At 41.2% G+C, this 23637-nt stretch overlaps 1 protein-coding gene across 4 annotated transcripts; it reads left to right on the top strand.

Annotated features, from left to right (window-relative positions):
- The first annotated feature begins 5870 nt into the window (after positions 1 to 5870).
- Positions 5871 to 21811, top strand: PEX2 (peroxisomal biogenesis factor 2). 4 transcript variants are annotated; one of them, XM_032610368.1, is made up of 5 exons: positions 5901 to 6005; positions 8299 to 8329; positions 16569 to 16726; positions 20062 to 20154; positions 20315 to 21811. In XM_032610368.1, the coding sequence occupies exons 4-5, from the start codon at positions 20079 to 20081 to the stop codon at positions 21247 to 21249; spliced, it is 1011 nt and encodes a 336-aa protein (XP_032466259.1). In that variant the 5' UTR covers positions 5901 to 6005; positions 8299 to 8329; positions 16569 to 16726; positions 20062 to 20078; the 3' UTR covers positions 21250 to 21811. The 4 variants fall into 4 exon arrangements, with proteins under 4 accessions (XP_032466256.1, XP_032466258.1, XP_032466259.1 ...); XM_032610367.1 differs by lacking the exon at positions 16569 to 16726 and having other exon boundaries at positions 5895 to 6005; XM_032610366.1 differs by lacking the exon at positions 8299 to 8329.
- Positions 21812 to 23637: the final 1826 nt, after the last annotated feature.

The following is a 23637-nucleotide window of genomic DNA, read 5'->3' as shown; positions in this document are numbered from 1 at the left end:
CTGAAAGGAATACAGCTCTGCTGACAACTTAACCTTACCTTGGTCAAATCTATGATGGACTACTGACCAATAGAACCATGAGATAATACATTCATGTTGTTTCAAGCCATATGTTTGTAGTAATATGTTACATTTAGCAGGTAACAGAAAAATAATACATAGAGAAAATATGTCAGTTACTCAGGAGAGGGATCATACACAAGTACTCTCTAAATGTTTAATGAATATATCATTCTATAACAAGACATTAAACATCATTGAAAGCTAAAAAATCGCTAGTTAGATATAACAATTACAAAACACTGGGCTATTTATTGTTTTTATCACTGTATTATAAAGACATTAGCTATTATCAAAAGTAATAAGAATATAAACTATTGTGTTTTAACTTAACCAACACTTATAGAATATTTGCTATGTGGTAGACACTACTATAGACACTTCATAAACACAAGCTCACTTGGCTCTATTAACCCTAAGTGATAGTTACTATTATCATCCCTGTTTTAAAGACAAAGAACAGACTCAAGGTTCAGAGTGCACAGGTAGTAAGTGGCAGAGCCAAAATTCAAAGCCAAACACTCTGTCTCCAGAGTCCATGCTCTTAACTACCAGTTATGCTTCTTCTAAAATCAGAACCTTATATATTCCCAATAAATTGCTTTGGATACATTTGGGGATTTAAGCAGCGTTTTTTCCATTTTATGTATTTGCGGTTATTTTTCCCTATTCATTCATTCAACAATTACTAAGCACCTCCTATTTCTTGGGCACAGAAGAAAAGAGAAATAAAACAACAAGCTTCCCCTTAAAGCGTCCACAGCTCAGTGACAAGAGACAGACATGTAAATAGGCAATGATGAAATAGTATAATAAATTCGTGCAAGCAAAAAGCATCTCTTATTCCCTATCAATGAGTTCATGATTTAGAAGGAAAGAAGAGTGCTTAAATAAGCATACCTTGAATGCAACAGTGGAAGCACCTAACTGGTGTTAAGAGACATAAGGAAAGGAATAATATTTGCAGGAACTGGTGTCAGGGGGAGACAATGAAGGGTTTGAAGAAGAGTAACAATGTGTGGAGTTTTGTACTTTAGGAAGATTATTCTGGTGAACAGGGAGGAGAGTAAGCTTGAAGGGTGATAAGGAGGCCACAAATTTGTTAGGAAATAAAATGCAGAGAACATGAGGGTTTGAATTAAGGCAATGGCAGCAAAAATTATTAGAAGAGGGTAAGGTTTGGAGTAGTATTAGAAGGCGTTATGGCCAGAGACCCAGCATCTGCCATGTTTCCCTCCAAGAATAATAATAGCAAAAGAGTTAATAATAGCATAAAGAAGTTAGAAATGGTGGATGTGTAAATACTAGGCAGAGGAATGGCAGCAGAGGGTATTTGGAGCTTGTGTCCTGGTGCCTTTCTAAGGAATTTGGATGTTACCCTGGGGCAACTAGAGTCTGGACAAAGTATTTAAAGTGTTCGATCAGGTAGCACTAGAAAGTAACACCACCAGAAAGACGGAGGAGAGGCTGCAGTGGAGAGAAATTAGAAGCTGGGAAAGGAGACAGCATTGTGGTGTTTTAAAAGGAAAAATTTAGGGCTTCCCTGGTGGCACAGTGGTTAAGAATCTCCCTGCCAGTGCAGGGGACACGGGTTTGAGCCTTTGTCCTGGAAGATCCCACATGCCCCAGAGCAACTAAGCCCATGTACCACAACTACTGAGCCTGCGCTCTAGAGCCCACAAGCCACAACTACTGAGCCCACGCACCACAACTACTGAAGCCCATGCACCTAGAGCCCGTGCTCCACAACAACAGAAGCCACTGCAATGAGAAGTCCACGCACGGCAACAAAGAGTAGCCCCCACTCACCGCAACTAGAGAAAAGCTCATGTGCAGCAGCGAAGACCCAACACAGCCAAAAATAAAATAAATAAAATAAATAAATAAATAAGATTTTATAAAAAGGAAAAATTTAACTTTCAGTTTTTATTTCATAAAGAGACTGAATTTACAAAAGGAAACATTTAAACTGTTTTTAAAAGTTGAATTGTCACCAATAATTATAGCTAGCAACAGCTCACGTGGAGGTCCTTTTCTAGTACTTCACATATAGTGCCTCATTGAATCCTCAAGTGTTGTCATGAATTCAGTTAATAATTCAGTTACCTAACCAGGGAGGTCAGGTAACTTGTCCAGGTCGTCCAGTAACTGGTAAAAGGTAGAATATAAATCCACACCTTGTGATGCCAGAGCCTGAACTCATAGTCACTATATCACTAAAGCATGTTTAGTAAATCCAGACGTTCACAAATTTCTACAATGTTGTGGTTCAGAGCATGCAGAGGCCCTGGAATCAGACCATGTAGATTCAAATCCTCATTCTACCACTTAATAGCTGTGAGAAGTTACTTCCCCACTCTGTACCTGTTTCCCTCTCTGTAAATGGGGATAAAAAACAGTACTTGTCTCCTAGGGCATTTCTAAGGACTAAGAGTAAATGCAGAAAAAGAGTTTAGAATAGTGCCTGGAACATATTATACATATGATAAACTTTACCTGTTATTATAAACATTATTATTCCATCCTAAAGTACTGAGAGTACTGATAACAAATGATGGATATACTGCATGGACCCAAGTATGATCTGTGGTAGGTAGAATAACCTCCCCTAAAAATGTCCATGCACTAATCCCTGGAACCCATGAATATGTTACTTCACTACGGCAAAAGGGACTTGAAGGATGTGATTAAGTTTACGGACCTTGATGTGGAGAGATTATCCTGGATTATCTAGGTAGGCTCAACTTAACCAGAGTCTTAAAAAACTGAAATTAGAGAGATGAAACAACAGATGAAAAGGTAAGAGAAATCAGAAGGATGAGAGGATCTCAACCTACCATTGTTGGCTTCGAAGAGGGCCACAACCTAAGGAATGTGAGTGGCTTCTAGAAGTTGAGAACATCTTTCAGCCGACAGCTGGCAAGGAACCAGGGACTTCAATACTACCATAGCAAGGAACTGAATCTGGTCAACAATCTGAATAAACAAAAATCCTGATCCTTCCCTAGACCCTCTAGAAAGGAACACAGACCCGGGGACACCTTGATTTTAGCCCAGGGAGACCCGAGCTGGACTTCCGACTACAGAAATGTAAGATAACGTACTGGTGTTGTTTTGAGCCACTAACTTTGTGGTAATTTGTTACAGCAGCAGTAGTAAACTAACATAAGATTTATGTTTACCTTTTTCCTAAAAGACTCAAATATATTGATTTAAGAACTCTGTAATATGCTAAAATAAATTTAAGTTTTTAAAGTCAGCAATTTTAAACTATGTTGGGGCATAAATCAATGTTGCCTTTCCATTTCTATTATTAAATTCCTTAGAACCTAAAAGTTGCTGAAAGGATAAAAGAAGGTATCATAAATAAGATGCTATTGTAATTTTTTCATCTTTTCTTTCTTTTTAAAGGTGAAGAGTCTAATTTAATTTTTTCTTGAGTTCTCATAATTAACAGATGAATTAAGTATACTTTGATTTTTTTACTAATATACTTTAAGCCCATAGTCAAGACCTAATAAGACTCTTCATTAAAATGTCAGCAGGAATATATAAATTCTGGGTTTAAAACAATGTGTTGAATTTACAGAGGTAAAGCACTTATTCAATGGCAAAATACACTAAGCCTTGGTTATTATGTACTTTTTCACTGTCTCTGAATTGATAACCACTATAGCTCCAAGAGAGTAAGGGCCGTGTCTGAGTGCTAACCTTTACATCAACACTGCTTAGCAATACCCCTGGCCCCCGGCAGGCTTTTATTAAATAAATGAATGGAAAAAAAAATATTTTTAAAGCAAATATACAAAACTGGAAACAAAGTTTCCCTGAAACCTCAGCTTACTAGCTCATTGGAAAACTAAAAAAGTTCACTATATCTAGGGATTAAATGGCAAAACCCAGAACCTATGTGAAACATTTTCAATAGAAATTTTAAATGTTCTACACATTTTGCCCTCTTAATCAGATTCCTGAAACATAATTCAAATTTCTCAATAGCTTGGTATCGTTTTTATTATCAATGGATATCGTGACGTTCACGTGACATACATAAGGCTCCATGAATTAGAAACTTCTTTCTAAAAATGTCCCCTATGTTAGTTTTTTTTTGGCCCCTTTTTCTCCCTTTCATAAAAATTAAGTGAAGCACAGTACAGATGTAGGTCCACCTGAGAAGTACAATATGGTTGCCTTCCTTCACAACTGCTACATAAAAGACTTGGTCTTCTTCAAAGAGCTAGAACAGCCCTATCCAACATAAGTGTAACGGGAGCCACATATGTAATTTTAAAATTTCCAAAACATTCTCATGTTGATATGTAACCAATATAACAAATGAACAGTTCCCATTCTTTGCTTTTTATACCTTATCTTAGTAATCCAGTGTGCATTTTACACTTAGAGCAGATCTCAATCTGGCCTACCCACACTTCAGGTGGCTAGTGGCTACTAGCTGGCCGACTCGAGCTCTGCAGAAACCTCTCCTTCTGTACCTAAGGGAACTACACACCCTTTCAGCTTGGAGCTCCTACTCTGTATCACTTGTACTCTTGGTTCCTATAGTGGGAATTTCATTATTTGGAGAAACCATCACCATCATTCTCCTAGGCCTGACCTGAGAACTCCTTAATGTATGGAAGACAAGAAAATTCCAGCTATCTGTGGTGTTAACTGTGTATCTTTCAGGTAAAAATGAATTTGAACAGTATTAGACTTCACTGAGAAATGTTCTTTTATCTTATCTTCTGAATAACAAGTGTTCCACGGGATAATTAAAACAAAACAAAACAAAACAAAAAACCCCAAAGCTTTCTTGCATCACCGCTTCTACAGGATGAGCTCTCCAATGTCTATCAATACAGCTATTGTAGGACTGATTGCTCCTGGCGAGAAGGCGGGGCCAGAGGAGACAGGAGCTCAAACGTTTTTAAGACCCACTGTGTGCAGGAAACTTTACGCACCTGACTTCATTCAAACCAGCCCGACAGTGCCATCCACGAGTAGGCAGTGGCGATTCTCAACGCCGGCTACACATAATTGCCTGGTGAACGCTCAAAAAATACCTTCCGTCGGGCCCCAATCCTTAGAAATCCCCCCTCATTTCCCCAGAACTGGGCGACCTGGCTGTCGGTGTTTCTAAGAGCTCTGGGGTGATTCACACCGAGCCTGCGGCCGGGAGCTCACGGCCCCCAATGCTGCGAGCGCGTCCAGCTCGCCCGGTAGGGCCTCCCGAGGCGCGATTTTGCAGGGTGGATGGCCGACTAGACGGGACCACCTGCCTCCCAGAGCCTGCAGAGGCCAACAAGCCCCGCCCCCGCCCCCACCCCTACCCCTAAGGCAGCGCCGCGCCGCAAAACTGCCCCAGCTCAGATGCTGCCGCGCTAGCCGGAGGCTCCCTTCCCAATGGAGCTATCCCACGGTGGGCCCTCCACCCGGGGCAAGCGAAGAGCCCCCGAGACGCGGAGGCGCCCCGCCGCCACTCGGCGGCGCTTGTCCGGAGGCCAGCTGCCGGCGCCCGAGGGCAGGGAAAGCCTTGCTTTCGAGAGCCTCTGCTTCCCAGCGACCCCTGACACCGAGGCCTCTCCACGCGCGGCCCCCCCCGCGTTCGCCACTCTCCTGCCAATCAGATACGGATTTCCTCCACTGCCAGCCGACCAATCATCGCGCGCGGGTGTTCTCTTCGGCCCTTCGGCTCTTCGGCTCTTCGGCTCTTCGGCCCTTCGGCCTTCGGCACATGAACATTCGCTGTTCCGCGGCGCGCTAAAGCGTGGCTCTCGTTGGTTTAGTTTCCCCTTTTTTTCAGGCACTTCCGGGTGCTGCGTCACTACGTAAACCCGTGAGTTCCGGAAGCTTGGAGAGCCCAGGTTCTGCTAGGAAAAGCCAAGCCTCCCAAAGAATGTTTCAGGAACAGTTACTTGGAGCGGGGCGTTTCGCAGACTCCTAAGGTCAGTGTCGCCCGAGAGAGCCGGAGTGCGGACCTGAGGTCTTGCTTACAGCTGGGAGGGCGTGGAGTTTCACGACCTTGTAATTGTCGCCTTTTACTTGTTTCCCTGTTGTATTGTCTTCCTGGAAGAGGCAGTCACAATCTGATTTGGGGAAAGGCAGTGGGACAAACGTAAACTCCTAAAAATAGTCTTAGGATCGCACCATTAAAAAGAAAAAAAGAAACACAGCTAGACTTGAGCTCCTTTGCATTCTGCGAAGTGACTTTCTAGACACACACTTGGAAATCTTTTCCCCGCACTTGGCGGTGGTGAGATTTAACTGTTACGAACGGCTTAAGAATTATTCAGGGTCAAAACTTTAATATCTGATGGTTCATGTAAAATGTTATGTTTGGTACCAAAAATGTTGAGTATGCTTAAGTTTCCAACATTTCTGAAAGACTATGAACTCAAAAGCAGTTTTAATTTTCTTGGGTAGAAAAAGTTACTGAGAATTTTCTTAGAAAATTGCTTGCGGTGAGCGTGTTATGTTTAACGTTGATTTCTGATAAGAGATAGAATGTAAAAATCATTGTTCTTCTGAGGCCTTAAATTAAAACTCATTTTTTGTTTACTTATTTCTTTAGGTCCCATTTTCCAAAAATACTACATTTAGTGAAAGGGCTGTTCACAGAATCAGACCAAGTTGTTGACCGTTCACAACACGTCTGTATTCTATGATGTCCCTGGAATACTATATACCTGGACAGTTTCAAGCAATTACAGGGAGGCTGAGGTTCCATCCACACCACAGTTTGTCGTCTAAATACCTTCCCATGATGAGTTACCTTTAGTTAAGCCTGAACAGGATAATCTTGGGATGGCTGACTCTTCCTTTTTCACTTTATCTTCTCCCTGATCTTGCCCATATTATCCATTACTTGTACCCAGGAAGATTAGAGTTGAATGGTTTGGGGCTATAAAGAGATTTGGAAGAAAAGAGAGAGTGGAATTAGGAATTATTTACAAGTTAAAAGGAGAACCGCTTATTTTTTTCCTTAGGAAAAAAAAAAAAAAAGGAAAGAAAATAGAAGTAACAGGACATAGTAGAGAACATGCTAGACTAAATCAAGAGAATTGAGTTCAACTCCTGACCAGGTCTACCTCTTAGCCTTATTCTCCTCATTTTTAGAAATTAGGAGTAGCACCTCAATCTGTGGTTTTAAAACTGTTCTGTAGGAGGACTTCTGTAGAAATTTACTGGAGCCATGCAGAGGAGAGATGAAACAAGCAGACCCTCAGCAGTATTTTACAAGAACAGCTATTTTTTCTGTTCTGCTTGAAAAACTGGGATCCCGTTAGGAAGATTAAATTCATATTTTAGACTAGACGATCTGTTTCCTTCTAGCATTAAAATTTTGTTTCTTTGGTTAATTTTTCATTTGTATTCAAGGTGCATTCCTTTGATTATTATAGTTTTTTAAGCAATAAAGTGTATATGTTCACAGTTAATTCATTACCAAAATCCACAAACCTGTCTATATTCAACCTTATTTAATAGATACAAATTTTAAGTGTCTTTCTTTTTGATCAGAGTCGTACTTCCTTTTCTCTTTTCCCCCTACTTTTTAAAATTTTAGCCATAAAATTTTTGCTTATATTTGAAGCTCATAGTAGTCTTTGCAATAGGGGAGGCAGATGTTTTCCATTTTCGATTTTTGGTAGCTGAACCATAAAGATGTTAGCAGTCTCACCTAACGTCACGTTACTAGTAAATTTCCAAGTCCTGGCCTCATGCTTTCCTCACAGCATCAAGTATATTTTAAGTTTCTTTGCCTCTTGCACTCCACCATGCTCCAGTCCCTCTAGCACAGGAAAAGGTATGCAGTATGCACAATCTTTATTTCTGGACGAAAGTTCTGCTCTGAATCACCGCCTCTTTTTTTTTTTTTTCCCTCCCTTGATTATCTGGGTTGGACAACCTAGAAGCAAATTGGACGTTCCCTTTTTTCTCTTCACTGTGAAATGACAGCAGTTTCTAAACATTCCATGTTCCTCCTCAGTTCCTTTGGAAGGTGGAAGAAACCTCAGGAGGAAAGCCCCAAACTGCCCGCACTTGCCCCACATCTGTAATCCTGGCACTGCAAGTGCCATCGCTGTGATTTCTGGATGTGGACGTGGAAGCAAGGAAGAGGATTTCTAGCACCCTCTGTACTTCCCATCGTGGACTGTTAAATTCCCAACCTTTTCCCACCTTGAAATCAAAATGCCCTTTTCTACATTGCTTTTTATCTTGTTTCATTTTATTTTCCAGAGCTCTTCCTTCTTACCTGCCTGTCAATAAGGTGAGATAAAATTTCATCCCAGTTTTCTTTTCTTTCTTCTTATTATAAAAACATGAAAACCAAGAGCTCTGGAGTAATTCTGTTTTGATTATGTATACCCATTCCTTTCCAGTGTCAGGCAGGTGAGTTGGCATTGCCTCTACCTTGTGTATGGTGTATGTTCATAATAGTTAAATGAATGTTTGCACCTCCTTTTTTCACCCCCATATTCCTTTGGTTCAGATTTGATATTGAGTCTCTTTGAATGGTTCTCTGACCACACGGAAAGACAGGGAAAGTAGATGAGGTGCATCCCAGGCAACTCGGGCAGCTTTACCAGATTCCTTGAATTTCTTCCTGTCTACGGTCCTGAGAGCTTGACTGGCAGGCTGGTGTTCGGAAAGGTCATGAGGGAAAAATTCTGTTTCGAGCTCTGTGGGATTGAATTTGATCCAGGCTTACCAAATACTCATACTACTAACTTCCTTTTGTGTGTTCCACCATTTCTCTAGTGTTTACCAGAGATTTACTAAGTGCCAGCTTGACCTTAAACAGGTTGTCAGTCTTGTCTTAATTTTTTACTTCTTAAAATGGGCTTAATATTTAGCATGTTATGAGGATTAAATGAGATAAAGAACTGTAAAGAAAATGTCTAGTGCCTCATACATAGTATGTATCCCATGGTATTTCCTCCTTTTCCATTGCTAATACCTCTGTTCCTTCATGGCTCTTCTCACATTCTCTCAAGTGCCATAAAATGTGCAATTAAACCTGTGTTCCAATAATCTTAAAGTCAGTTAGAATTCTCTTCTTAGGCAATTATATCCTCAGGTTTTTTTCCAGATTTATAGAGTACTTAAAGATCTATTTGCTCCGTAAGTTTCATGTAGTTGCTGTTTGTTCATCCTTGGATTGCAGTTTTTGCTGTAGTTCATGCCTGCAATCTTCATCTCTTAAGTACTTAGCCACTTAAAATAGCCCCATCTGCATGTCCTGCAGTGCCATACTGAAGTGTTTATGTTCATCTTTTAGGTCCCTCATCACCTTGTCCATAGAGGATGCTGGTACAGAGCATGGCCCCACCACTTCTGCCTGTGTGATTTTCATACAAGCCAGCTCATCTCTCTGTGCCTCAGTTTCCTTGATTTAAAACACAAATACTGAAAGAACCTCTTTCATAATATTGTAAGGATTAAATTATTTAATATTTAATTTTGCAAAGGATACTTAGCTGTGGTCGTTGCTTATTAGCACTTCATAACCAGAAAGTAAGTGGTACAGGTTTACTGCAATTGTAAACTCACAGATTGGTTGGGTTTCTCTTCCATCAGGCTTCGCTACTTTTTTCCATGAGGATTGAATCTGTCTCATGGGTACCACCATTCTGATTTCTCCACTTTCTCTAGCTTTTTCCAAACTCATGTTCGACATGAACCATTTCTGCAGTTGGAAATGACTGTTCTTTTATTTTTTTCTCTTCCTCTTCCAAGGTTTCCTAAAATCCTATAAGGATTCTAGAGAGTGTGGTAAAATGACTTGCCCAGAGTCACACAGCCTGTTGGTAAACCTGGGCTAGAATACAGAACTAATCAGAAGCAGTTTAACTCCCCTCCCCCACGTTCACTCAGACATCTGCTCTTTATTTCCACAATGTGCTTTCTTTCTCAAAGACTCAGAAGTATCAACTTTCTGAAAGAAAAGATGATGAGTGCCGTGCTGTCTTCTTAAAAATGTATTTGTGAAGTGAGGCCGAAGTAATGGGCAATTCTGTTCTCAGGTTTAAAAAAAAGTATTTTGTGTTATTTGTAGATACTTGAGTAAATAACCGTAAGTGAAATAGGTAAGGTGCTCAATTGTGTAAGACTAATTATAGTCTTGAAGATTGTAGTCTTTGAGTTGAATTCCCAACTCTCTCCAAATAAAAAGAATATTTCCCCTCTGCTAGGGCAAGTTACTTACCATTGTTCGTCTTTTTGAGAAATGTATATATACTATTTGGAACTTTATCCTTCCAGATGTATTTTAAAGACATTTTGTTGCGTACCCACTAGCACCCCCAAAAAGAAAAATTCTATTTGGAAATTGATGAGGATTGCATTTAAGTTAAGAGTAATTCAGAGATCTAATGTCCATAAGGGAATTTTCAAATTCTGCATGTCTTGTCTGTATCCAAATGAGAACAATTGGGATTTGTATCATCAGGTATCTGTAAACTATTGAGACTTAGTTCATATTTGATGAAAGAGAGGAACAAAAGAGCAGTGACAAGTCACTTAGCAAGCCTGTGGCAGAAGTGGGATTTGAACTTACAGTTGTTGATTTCTAGGCCTGTTCACAGTGCCAGAGGTCACTGTGTTCTAATGGGTCCCAGCCATAGCTTTTTCTCTTTTGCTCATGTTTGAAATGTGTTCTGGGAATCAGTGTCCTGTTAAATCTCTCTTTGATGCATGTCCCATTTATTAGTATTGATTTCAATACAATGGACAGTAAATCTATCTGACTACACAAAGGAAATAAAATAGTAGGGTATAGGTTCAAAGCTTAAGATCTCGGGTTATAGAACTTTTTTCATATAACCTCCTAATATGAAATGCTGATTAAATTTTTTTTTTAAAACCTAAAAGGCAAAAATGGTCTCATCCATTTTGATTACTAGAACCTTTAGGATAGTGTGGTAGCAACATTGTTATACTAAAAATTAGTTGATTATTGTGGATCTAGAAAAGGATAGTCTGGCAGGGAGCGGGGGTGCATATGGATGGATTTGAAACCTTAGCGATTACGTGGGAATCACATGTTTCTGCTGACAAAGTTTACAGGACTGTAAATTTAAGTGTAAAATTTTTGTCGGCAGTATGCATTGACAAACATGCCTAATGGTAATACATCTAGTACTGAGCATCTCGGAACAGGTCAATAATAATGTGTATATTGATAGCAGTAATGTAGGAGATGTTACTTGGTATTATAGGTAAAAAATCCATGTTATCCCCTTAATCATAATTACATTAATATTGACAAGCCCTTGACAATACCCACATTATTATTGATAGATTTCTGTCAATAGCATATTTTAAAATAAAATATATTCATTCATAATTTGTACTATACTCAATAAAAGCTCTGGAATACATCCTGAAAAATGCTGCTTCCCTCTTTAGTGAGATACAGTCATTTGTTTTGGTTTTGGAATGCAATATAGATGACAGAGTTTTATTTGGGGAATGAAAAGCTTAAAAAGAAAGCCTGAGTTATTTAAGGGGTAAGGTTATATATCGCTGCTCTTAGTAAATGAATTTTCAGTTGTTTTTTTCTCTGTGAAAGAAAAGCAGTGTGACCTGTCTCGTGATAAAATACCAGCAGGAGACCTTTTTAATAGTTTTTAGTGCTAGATCATTTTGTTTTAAACATATTTATGTGACAAGTTAATGACACTAACCCTCATAGGTGCTATACTTTTTATCTGGTCTTGATTTTTGCCTTAAGCCTCTTTTTCACATGTCCTTAACATAGCAGTATCCTTCACTAAACACTAATTTATTTAGTGCCAATTATGCTTCTAATTAATTATTGTATAAGTCTCTTTGCATGGCCATACATGTTTCCCCCTGGGTTAACTTTTTAGAATCTTAACTTAGTATAGTTTGGGAAATGGGGAGTGGGGAGGAAGAGGTTGATAGGATTGTGTATTAAAAGAATGAGATTTCACGGCAGAGTAGGGAAAAGCATCACCTGATTTTGCCCTTCTGGAAAAATCAATTTGAATTAAATCTGATGGTGTTTGTTTCAATTCAAAACAATCCCAACTTTTTTGAAAAAAGATTAGCTTGTATTTTTTTTAACTAGTCAAGTTTGAGCCTACTTTTGTGAAATTAGATGCTAACCTACAAGAACCAATAATATGGGATTTTTAATACTTAAACTCGTGAAGGTAGAAGTAGACTGACCAATAGTTGGGTGTGGTTAGCGATCAATATAACAGAGTCAGGAAAGCATTGGTTTACCAGAAGAGTTGGGGATTTTTGATTCAAAAATGTGAGGACACTGTAATCTTTTTTATTTTCATAGTTGTCAGTGAAGCAAGTTAAATTACTATGACTTGTTCAGAAAGTTATTAATAAGCACCTTAGTTAAGGCCCTTGAAAGATTGCAGAAGTCCTGTAACTGGGGCTTCCCTGGTGGCGCAGTGGTTGAGAGTCCGCCTGCCGATGCAGGGAACACGGGTTTGTGCCCCGGTCTGGGAAGATCCCACATGCTGCGGAGTGGCTGGGCCCGTGAGCCATGGCCGCTGAGCCTGTGCTCCGCAACGGGAGGGGCCACAACAGTGAGAGGCCCGTGTACCGCACAAAAAGAAAGAAAAAAAAAAAAAAGAAGTCCTGTAACTGGTCTTCCAGAATTGCAGTTTTCCTTTTCTTCAACTTCTTGAACTCCACCATCAGATTAATCTTTTAAAATCTATATCCTGTTATGTCTCTTCTCTTCAGTGATTACTCATGGCTACAAAATCAATGCAATTTCCTTAAAACAGGGTCTTTTTGCAGGGTGTTGACTCTTCAGCCAGTCTCTCCTGCCAAGCCCTTAAGCTCTGGTCACAGCAGGCGACTTTTTTCTTTATTTCCTAACAAGTGCAAAGACGTTGATGGGAATTAAATAATGAAGGACGCAGCTCTTGTTGGAACCCATCCCTGTGTTTCCCAGATAGACCATGGCCAGTGTCAGTGCTTGCATATTTCTGGAGTTTGCACAACATTATATGCAATTTTTCTCTTTTCTGCCCCGGGGAGTTTTGTGACCCTTTATAGTGTTTTCCTGTTTTGAGATCCATTCTTTGCTTCAGAGATCAATGGCTAGTCTTGATTACCATAGCATCCTATTTCTTTAGAAATGCTTGACTAAAAAGAAGTTAACTGAGACTTAACTATTTGGACCGAATCCCTGGTACCTAGGAGAATGCCCAGCATTTTGTCGGCACTCCATAAATATTGGTTAAATTGAGTAGCCATTTGTCAGAGAATTCGAATTCACTGAAACACCAACTTCTTACATTAGACTGAGAATAACTTTATGTGATTTTAAGGCACTTATGGCATTTTTCTGTGCTCTACACCCATTATGGGCAAATATTATTGTATGACAGTGGAAGGAAGAAGTTCTATAATCAGATGAATGGAACTTCTAGTTATTTCGATTTCATCAGTTTCTTCTACTCTTGAGCACTGCCGTTCTCTAAAGCCAGTATTCTAGAATAACTGACCTGCCAGAAGGCAGCAGGGCGGGGAGGAACTGAATGGAGTGTGTTGGTGAGGAACCAAGGTTGGATGCCCGTCTTGGACTGCCTGTATCAGGCCCTGTTCAGCGAAGCACCGTAGAGTCAGGTGCTATCGGTGTGCATTCTGGAGGTTTCTCTGCTTCTGGATCAACAGGCACAGCCACGTGGATGCGGGTGAAACAGCCCAGAGAGCAGGTCATGCTGGCACCCACCCCCCGTTCTCTCAGGATTCCCACCCCAACATCTCCTCTCAGATAAGATGCAAGTAAAGGGTGTGATGAGTTCCACTGGACCATGTCTCTCCCCTTCCCATCCGGCCGCCACACATGCCCACATCAAGGTGCCATCATGTTCACTGTGTAACTGCCCCAATTATGTTTTAATGGTGTAGTCAGTATTTCCTGGGGGAAAAAAAAAATTCTTTTACCACAGGTCGACTGAGGTATTAGGTGAGTAATAATGAAGATTTCAGTCTTTTGAAATGAGATTTGGTAAAATCCGCCGAGTCTTTTTCTTCTTATGCTCATCCCTAACCCAAGTAGCCATATAGTACAATAACAATACTGCTTTCCCATTTCCAAACCACTTTCATAACATTATCTGCTTTAATCTTACCAACATTGTCAGGTAGTGGTTCATTTCCAACTTCTAGAAGAATCTGATGCTAATGACTTTTTTAAGATTACATAGCAACTAAATGTCCAAGCTGGAACTTGAGTCCAAGTCCATCTGATTTTAAATCTGGTCTTTCTACTCTGTCACAGTTGCCAGAGAAGAATATAGAGCAATAGGAAGGCTATTCTACTTTAACAAACTATGGTGCATAATGGACAGTGTCTGTTCTATGTTTACAACTAAAAGAAGTCACAAAAATGACTAAAATGTTGGAAACTAAAATCTAAAACAAAAAAAACAGAGAAACAAATTATTTATCTGCAAGAGCAAAGGCCGAAGAGTAGTTAATAATAGTCTTCTGCTCTAGTAAAGAGTCTTTTGTAGGGAGGAGATCGAGCCCAGCTGTTTTTAATCTACCCCGAGGCCAGGCCTGGGGCGAAGAAAAGGAAAGAAAAAAAAAAAAAAAAGTTAAACTGTAACAGAAGGGATAAGAAATAATTTTTTGATAATAAGGATTGTTAAATATTGGATTGGTTAGAGAGTGTGTTAAGTTTTCTTTTCTGGCAGCCATTAAAAATTCCTGTCTTTACTAAATGTCCGTCAGTATGATTCCTCCAGAAATGAGGGAGTTGAAATAGATGATTCCTCTGAGAAGCCACTCTCTCTGAGCAGTTTCTCCCTACATACAAGTAAGGGACCTGAGAAGAGATAGGTCCCCTCAACCTCCAGTTCATCTAGATGCTCTCAGCAATGTTCAGTCAGTACAGATTCACTACCAAACTACTCATTCCACTGCATATGAGATCAGCAAATCTTTACTAAGCAACTACTGTGTGTCTGTCTTTGTGGTAAATTCTGTAAGATTACTAAGAACTGATTGTGACTCTAATATCTGAAGATACATAAATTGGCACAACTGGTGCTCTAACACAAGCCATCCTTCTCATCTGACCCTCAACTGAGAAGAATAGCAATCCATCCAGTTTAAGTTGGGGGCAGGGAAGGGGTGAGGGGAGGGGACTGGTAGTGTTGGACTTGATATCGATGTCCAGTATGATCCGAGCTTTTTCAGGAGTACTTTTACAAATAAGAGAGTTTCCCCTATCTTGCTAACCACAGAATACGAAACCTGGGGAAGATGCCGAGTTGTTGATACTGTCACAGTTGAAGAGTTGCATATACCGTATTCCCACCTATCCTGAAGGATTTATAGAATTTTGCATGAGTAAAACTGAGTTAGGTATCAAAGTCACTTTGTGGGTGGCAAGCACTTTGAGAAGCAAGTATGAGGCACTTTCCCTTAACTAGTTTATGGTCAAGTTAGGGAGAGAAGATGTATTCACACTACTGAAATCACAGTACAAAGAGTTGAGGGCTCGAGCATGTGACACGGACAATTGTTGTCAGAGTTAAAAATGCTGACAATGGGAGTTGGAGGTAATTATGAAGGTTTCGTGGAAAATGTTGTAACTGGGTTGGAATGTGAAGGGCAGATGGTTGAGGGCGGTAGGAGGGGTTGCTGGGGAAGGTAAGTGTTTTAGGTACATGAGAAAAGGTACAAAGGCAGGACCGAAGGATAGTCTGCAATTAAAAGTTCTTTGGTGAATAATGGGTTATATGGTTACAGAGATGGAGACAGAATTGAGCTAGGTTAGGTCTAAGAAGTTTGTACTTTATCCCAGGGGCTATAATGAGGTAAAAAAGACATGATTTGGTAAATAAGAATAAATAACTTTATAGAGTTTGGTTTGCTTATGAGGTTTTTCAAATAATGTTTTAGTTTTTTTCTTTTCTTAATTACATAAATGTTATGTTAATTAGAGAAGATTTGTAAACTGCAGAAGAAAGTGAGAAAAATAATCACTGATGATTTTTTACATAAATTTTGGGATTCTTTTCTATTGAGATAGTTTTAAGATTTATGGAGTGTCTTTGAGAACTTTGCAATACCATCTACCTTTGCTAATGCCTGACTTGTCCATCACCTTGCCTGCTTCCCTTGTGCAGACCTTGGTGGGAGTCTTTAAAGTGAGAGCCGGGACAAGACTTTATCTTTGCATCCCAGGCATCTGGCAGGGCTAGGATGTATTGATGTTCATAGAAATTGTGGAATCTGTGAATGGTCTCAGTCTCACAAGGACTACTTAATAGCAGAAAGAGAAAGCCTGAATCAGTGAAGATTTGTAAGAACCTTTGTAGATCTAGGAATGAAAACCAAGCAGAAATGAGTGGGAAGACCAGCATGCAGCATTGAGCTGTATGGGTGATAGATATGACCACAAAATTATGAATTCAGCTTGGAAATGGACTAGCCCAGTAATTTGCAACATCACCTGGGAACTTGCTAGAAATGCAAATTCTTGGCTCCCACTCCAGGCCTACTGAATCAGAAAATCTGGAACTGAGGGACGCAATCTAACAAGGCCTCCGCATGATGAGTGCCGAGGTTTGAAGAGCGCTAGACTAGAAGCACAGCGAGAGACTACAGGAGTGTGATGCGAAGACCCCAGCAGAGAAAGATTGAAAGGCCAAAGGTTTGTGTTAGCAGTGAACGTAACCCATGAAATGCCACAGTAGCTGGAGTAGGAAACCATGAGAATAAGATGATGTTGTTGCAAAGAAAGTCGAATGTGCTGTAAATGGGCAAGATCTACCTATCTTTAGACCACTGCCTTCCTGATCGTAGCATTTAAATAGATCAAGTAAATTTAAAATAGATTGGTCCCATGAGAGGGGGCTCACACTCAAAATCTCCACCCAGATTTTCTCTGTCATATCCCCATAACTGCCTACTGAGCTTTTTCACTTAGCTGTCTCACAGGAGCCTCAGATCTCTAAAACTACACAGATTTATTATCTTTCCCTTCAAATCTATATCTCTGCATGTGTTACCTATTTCAGAGAATTGGACTACCATCCACTTCATTACTCAAGTCAGTTATTCTTGGCTTACTTGTCACTAAGTCATGTCCATTCTTCCACCTCCAAGCTTTCAAAGCTACCTGCTTTTCCATCCCCATTGATACCTTTCTAATTTAGACCATCATTAGTTTCTCACTAAATCATGTTAACAGTCATCTTAATTGGTCTCTCTGCCTCCAGTCTTTCAGCCTCTGATCCATTCTCCATGTGGCCAGAACAAGCTGTCCAAAATGCAATGATTAGTTCTTTGCTTACAGCCATTCAGTGGCTCCCCCATTACCTTCTTGATAAAATGCAGCCTTCTCAACCCGGCTTTTAGAGCCTTTAGCTTCCGTCTTTTGCTTTCCTTTCCAGCCTGATCTTTTGTCCTGACCCCTCCTGTCCTTGGCACCTAGCGTTGCCTCTGTTGGAGTGGTTTTCTTACCTTCTTGTATCTGACTGACACTGCTGATCCTTCAGGTAGCTGCAGAGATCTTGCCTCCCCCCTGAAGCCTTCTTGGACCTTCTGAGGTCTAGTTGCAAGCAAAATGTTCTGAAGTTCCCCTTGCACATCACCTATCACACCTTATTGTAATTGCCTGAGTGTTATTTTGTGCAGCACCCTCTTCCTTTCCCCCTCCTCCCACTCACTAGATTATAATCTCTGCAAGGGTTGAGACTGTGTCTGTTCTCCCATTTTATCACTGGCTCTGACACATTCATTGGGAAACAGCAGATGCACAAGAAACATGTTGAAAGAAGTAGTAATCAACAGTCTGGATATGGTAACTTGAAATAGTTTTAAAGGTTTTTGGATGGGAATTTGTATTTTCTACCCTTCACCCACCCTAGACTTTTGTGTTCACTACTCCACTCATCTAGTACTTGCAGGAGGCGGTCTGTGTATCAGGCACTGCGCTAGTTGCTAAGATTCAGCTGTGACAAGACTGAATCTTCGCAACAGGGCTTATCTTCTAGCGGAGGAAATAGACAGTTAAAAAGTAGTTTACGGGGCTTCCCTGGTGGTACAGTGGTTGAGAGTCCGCCTGCCGATGCAGGGGACACGGGTTCATGCCCCGGTCCGGGAAGATCCCACATGCCACGGAGCGGCTGGGCCCGTGAGCCAATGGCCGCTGAGCCTGCGTGTCCGGAGCCTGTGCTCTGCAACGGGAGAGGCCACAACAGTGAGAGGCCCACGTACAGAAAAAAAAAAAAAAAAAAGTAGTTTACGAACAGTAAATACATAAAGGCCAAGAAAGAGGAAGGACAGGGTGCTAAAGGAACAGCTAGAGAGGCAGGTAACTCATATTTGGAGGCTCAGAAAGAAGTGGTCCCTAAGCTAGTACTTAAAAACTTAGTCTCATGTGAGTTTTTCAGTTAAAGAATGGGAACAGACTGTTCCAGGTGACGGGAACAGACAGCAAATGTCCACTAGCGAACAAGAGGGGGCCACTTTGTGACTAGAGGTTGAAGCATTAGGAAGGAAAGCAGCCTGGGGGTAGGTTTAGGGAGGCTTGTGTTTTAGAAGGATTGCCGTGTGGGAAATGCACTGAAGGACGCAAAAGGTAAGATAGACCAATTAGATGTCATCCAGCGGGGAGCTGAGAGCAGCCAGAATGAGGAAAAGGCTGGGAGGGGATAGAGTCGTGAATGGATTAGAAAAACAGAGAAGAAAGGGCGCTCTGTCCTAATCCCCTTGTTTCTTTCCTGTAGCTCCTGGCTAGTGTGAGGCAAGGATTGCACAGAACTTGCAGCCAGAATCCCCACTGTTGTAGCTTATAGGCTGCCAAGTCAAGCCTTGAGGGAGCTGCAGGAAGGGGGAAAAAGTTGAGATCACCCACCCTATTTATCAGTGAGAAGCATTCCTGTCATGGATCTGGTTTGAGAAGAAAACAGCACTAAACCACCTATTATTTAGTAGTCATTTTTGTTTATTTTTGTATAATTTTGTAAAAAAATATAATAGAATTTGAAAGAACTTTAGAGGTCATTTTGTCTCCGGTCCTTAGTTTTGTAAGTGAAGAAACCAAAGCAGAGGCATGGTGAAATGACTTGACCAAGGTCACAATTGCTGCACAGTTGGTGACAGTGAACTTCACCGGGATCCCTGCCTCCATCTGTAGCTCAGTGTTCCCTTAGTGCCTCGGGCCTTGCAAAGGCCTTTTGATGGCCCAGAGATCATGATCCAGCTCTGTGTGTTGAGGGCCTGTTTTAGAAACTAAATTTAAAGAGATTTCTTGTCATATATTGGATCTTCCAGTTCATTAATAAAATGTAAAATACCTAAAGTAAAATGTAGAATCTCTAAACTCCTTAACAACAGTAGCTGCTGGGTGATTTAATCTCATTGATTTGCACAAAATAGGCATTTAATAAATGCATTTTGAATGAGTCAGTCATGCCCAGCTAACCATTAATCAGCTTGTTTCTATTTCATTTTAAAAGATTTTTATCCCTATAGCACCTATTCGTTTCCTTAGTGTTTTTATGAAATGATCTCAGTGTCTATTTTTACATCATAGTTTCTTTTTCTTAGAAAATTGTATGTGCACCTTAATAATGACATTGCTGCATTCATGTTGCTTTGTGCTACTATTTATTTTCTATGAGTGTGTGCTAGAATAATAAATACTTACTGGTTAATTTTGTTTTCTCCTAACTTCCTTTACAAATGTAAAATGTTCTTGAGACACATTAAATGACTTGTTGAAAATATTCCTTCAGAGTCAGTAGAAGTGCTGGAAATTAAACTGAGGTCTTGACTTACCATCCATTGCAACGTTCCACGTAGTTCATTGTATTTATAAAGTTCGTGTATTTAATAGGTCATGTTATTATTCAGCCTCATCACTGTTAGCCTCAGGATTTTATCATCTCCCTTTAAAATATCTGACCCAGGAGGACTACCTAGGGGAAAGTTTGTGGAAAAAAGATGCAACGTGCTAAAACTTGTTATTCCTTTGATTAGGAGGGCCAGAAAAAAGAATGGAAAGAAAAGATAGGAGAAGAAAGGAAAGAAGAGAGGGAGGAGAGAGAGAGAAGAAAGAGGAAGAAGTTCCAAGTAAGAAGTGACTGTTTACTGTGCTGTTTTGATGCTACTGAAAGCCCATCTCCTCTGTGTCCTGTGTCATTTGTGTGTCACAGTTTTCCAAGTGTAAGTCGAGAAGATAGTACAAGATTGCAACTGTTTGATGATGGTTTCTAATTGTACTTTTTCCTAGAGACCTTTAGAGAAGGCATGGCTTCCAGAGATGAGAATATGAAGCGGACAAACAGAGTGCTAAGAATAAGCCAGTTGGATGCACTTGAACTAAACAAGGCCCTGGAGCAACTCGTTTGGTCCCAGTTTACTCAGTGCTTTCATGGATTTAAGCCAGGGCTGTTAGCCCGCTTTGAACCAGAGGTGAAAGCATTCTTGTGGCTTTTCTTATGGAGATTCACCATCTACTCTAAAAATGCCACCGTGGGACAGTCAGTTTTGAATATTCAGTACAAGAACGATTTTTCCCCAAACCTGAGATACCAGCCACTGAGCAAAAATCAAAAGCTGTGGTATGCCGTCTGTACAATCGGTGGGAAGTGGTTAGAAGAACGATGCTATGATTTGTTTCCAAACCGTCACGTAGCATCCTTCAGGAAAGCCAAGCAGTGCATGAATCTCGTGGTTGGACTTTTGAAGCTGGGCAGGTTGATTAATTTCTTGATTTTCCTTCAAAGGGGCAAGTTCGCAACTTTGACCGAGCGTCTGCTGGGCATCCGTTCTGTGTTTTGCAGGCCCCAAAATGTCCGGGAAGTAGGCTTTGAGTATATGAATAGAGAACTCCTCTGGCACAGCTTTGCCGAGTTTCTGATTTTCCTCTTACCACTTGTCAGTATCCAGAAGTTGAAAGCCAAGCTCTCTTCATGGTGTATCCCTCTGACCAGAGCTCCAAGCAGTGACAGCACGCTGGCCACCAGCGGCAGACAGTGTTCTCTGTGTGGGGAGTGGCCCACCATGCCTCACACCATAGGCTGCGAGCATGTTTTCTGTTACTACTGTGTGAAGAGTAGCTTCTTATATGATGCGTCCTTTGCTTGTCCTAAGTGCGGCACAGAGGTCCACAGCCTGCAACCACTGAAATCAGGAATCGAGATGACAGAAGTGAATGCCCTTTAGAAGCTAAAATTGTTTCCTCTGAGGAGAACTGTATTTTGTCTAAATCCTTAGCATGAATCATCCTAAGGATACTATTTAGGTATGTCTTATGAGGACATGCGCTTCTCAGCCACTGCCCTCTGTTCCTTTCCAGGCACAACTAAATTCTGCTCACACTGGAAACCACATAATTCTAAACATATGATATAAATGGTAACATTATTTTCTTTTAATCATTGCATTTAATTTTTAATGTCAAGAATAATGGATAGGGCTTCCCTGGTGGCACAGTGGTTGGGAGTCTGCCTGCCGATGCAGGGGACGCGGGTTCATGCCCCGGTCCGGGAGGATCCCACGTGCCGTGGAGCGGCCAGGCCCGTGAGATGTGGCCGCTGAGCCTGCGTGTCCGGAGCCTGTGCTTCACAACGGGAGAGGCCACAACAGTGAGAGGCCCGCAAAAAAAAAAAAAAAAAAAAAGAATAATGGATAGTTTTTATCAAATGACCACTAAGAATGCTCCTTCATTCTACTACTTCCTGAAAAGAGGTTGGACTCTAAAAATAAAAGATTGTGGTGACTCTGAGATGAGTGGGCATTTATTTTCAGAAATGACACCATAACATCATAAAATGACAATAGTAAGACCTGTTGTTTTAAACTTTCAGATCTGATGTGTCAATTGTAATTTTAAGTATTTCTCTGAAGCCAGCTTTTAAAGGATTCAGTCAGCTTCATTCTCCGGCCAAACGACGGCCACCAGAAGCTCAAGACCCGTTTTACCAGCTTTCTGATCCCACTGGCCTGAGAGCTTCTTGCCTAATAGTTCTGGCAAAGTCCAGGAGCTCACAGTTATTGGTCAGCCTGAGATTATGTGCACATTCCTAAACCAGGATGGAGAAATACTGCTCCTGATCATTCAAATGTGGGTGACATACCCTCACGAACACCCCATGCACCTAAAGCAGGACAGGAAGCAGTTCACCACAGGTGTTCTTAGGAGAATGGTGGCCACCAGAAAGGGGAAAGCACTAGATCCCAACTGGAATCTCCCTTTGCCTTCTATATCCTGGAGTCTTTATTTTACCAGTGATCTACTTTGATAAGGACATTATAAGTAAATGGTCGTCTGAGACTGCAGATTTGAAAGGATGAAGTAAAGTTAACAAGATTTTGTTCTACCAACAATTTTGTTATGGTGTTATTTTGATAGCGAATTCTGAGTAGGTGCCCACATTGTCATAATTTTAACATGAAAACACAATACACCTACGCTAACTAACGGTTGTCAATATTATAGGGTTTTCTTCTTCTCTACAGACCCTAATGGCACTTAGTACAATTTTTTTTTCTTTTTTCATTTAACATCTGCCACCGCCACTAATTGATAACCCCCCATGAGGTCAGAGACTGTGGCTGTTCTGCTCATCATTGGATAGCCAGAGGCTGCCTCTGGGTTCCAGTGTACCAAGAGACATCTTGTTAGCCAGTGATGAAACCTGACATCACAGGTTGGGTTCTGCAGAAACAGATGTCGAAAAGGGTTAGAAGTATCAATACAAGATAGTGATTAGGGATCCACGCCTGTGAAAGGAAATGGTGAAGAAGCAGGAATAGCAGAGGAAACAACTATAAGCCAGGCCTGCCAGCCTCGGCCAACCCTGAGGAGATCTCTGGAGCTTTTTGTCTTTCAGGATGTCCTAGGCGGGGCCAGAGTAGTCAGGCCTTTGACCTCCACCTCTCAGACACTGGATGTGGCCGCTCAGGGGAGGGCCCGACCTCAGGCCTGGCAGCTCTGCACCCAGGGCGGACCCTGAAGGAACTGAGGGCTGAGGCAGCCTGCGGACCTGACTCACCACAGTGAGGCCACAGGGGCATCCTCAAAGGAGGAGCCAGTGGCTACCCCAGTGGGTATCACAACCGCTCCCATCTCTCTGTCTTTTTTCTTTATAGTTTCCCTTCTTTTGTTTTCCCTGCTTTTAAGGATATTTGGCACAGAGCACATTAAGGGCAGCTGGCATTCACCTTCTCATCAGTGGGTGTACACTTAGTGCTGCCTCAGGGAGCTTCACCTCCCCTCAGAGACGCAGGCCTGTTGGCCAAGCTGCTGTGACAGCCTCAGACTATCTAGTCCCTGCTGCCCTGTGGCTGCCAGGAGACTTACCTGAACCCTGGTGCTTCTGTTCCCACCCCCCAGCGGCCTCAGGGCCCAAAGTTCATGACAACTGGGTCGCATTTAGCTACATTAACGTTCATCCCTGAGTGTCCCCCTTTGAGAAAATAAGAACTTCCACACTAACATTTTTCTTTTCTCTCCCATGCAACTTGTTCTCAGGTCAGGTTTGCTACTTGTTTATTTAGTGTATCCAAGTGGCTTCAGTGATCGTATCTAAAATACATCCCTCCAAGCGA

The sequence above is a fragment of the Phocoena sinus genome, chromosome 17 (genome assembly GCF_008692025.1).
Source record: "Phocoena sinus isolate mPhoSin1 chromosome 17, mPhoSin1.pri, whole genome shotgun sequence".
Taxonomy (NCBI): Eukaryota; Metazoa; Chordata; class Mammalia; order Artiodactyla; family Phocoenidae; genus Phocoena; species Phocoena sinus.
This window is presented reverse-complemented; position numbering and strand designations above follow the sequence as displayed.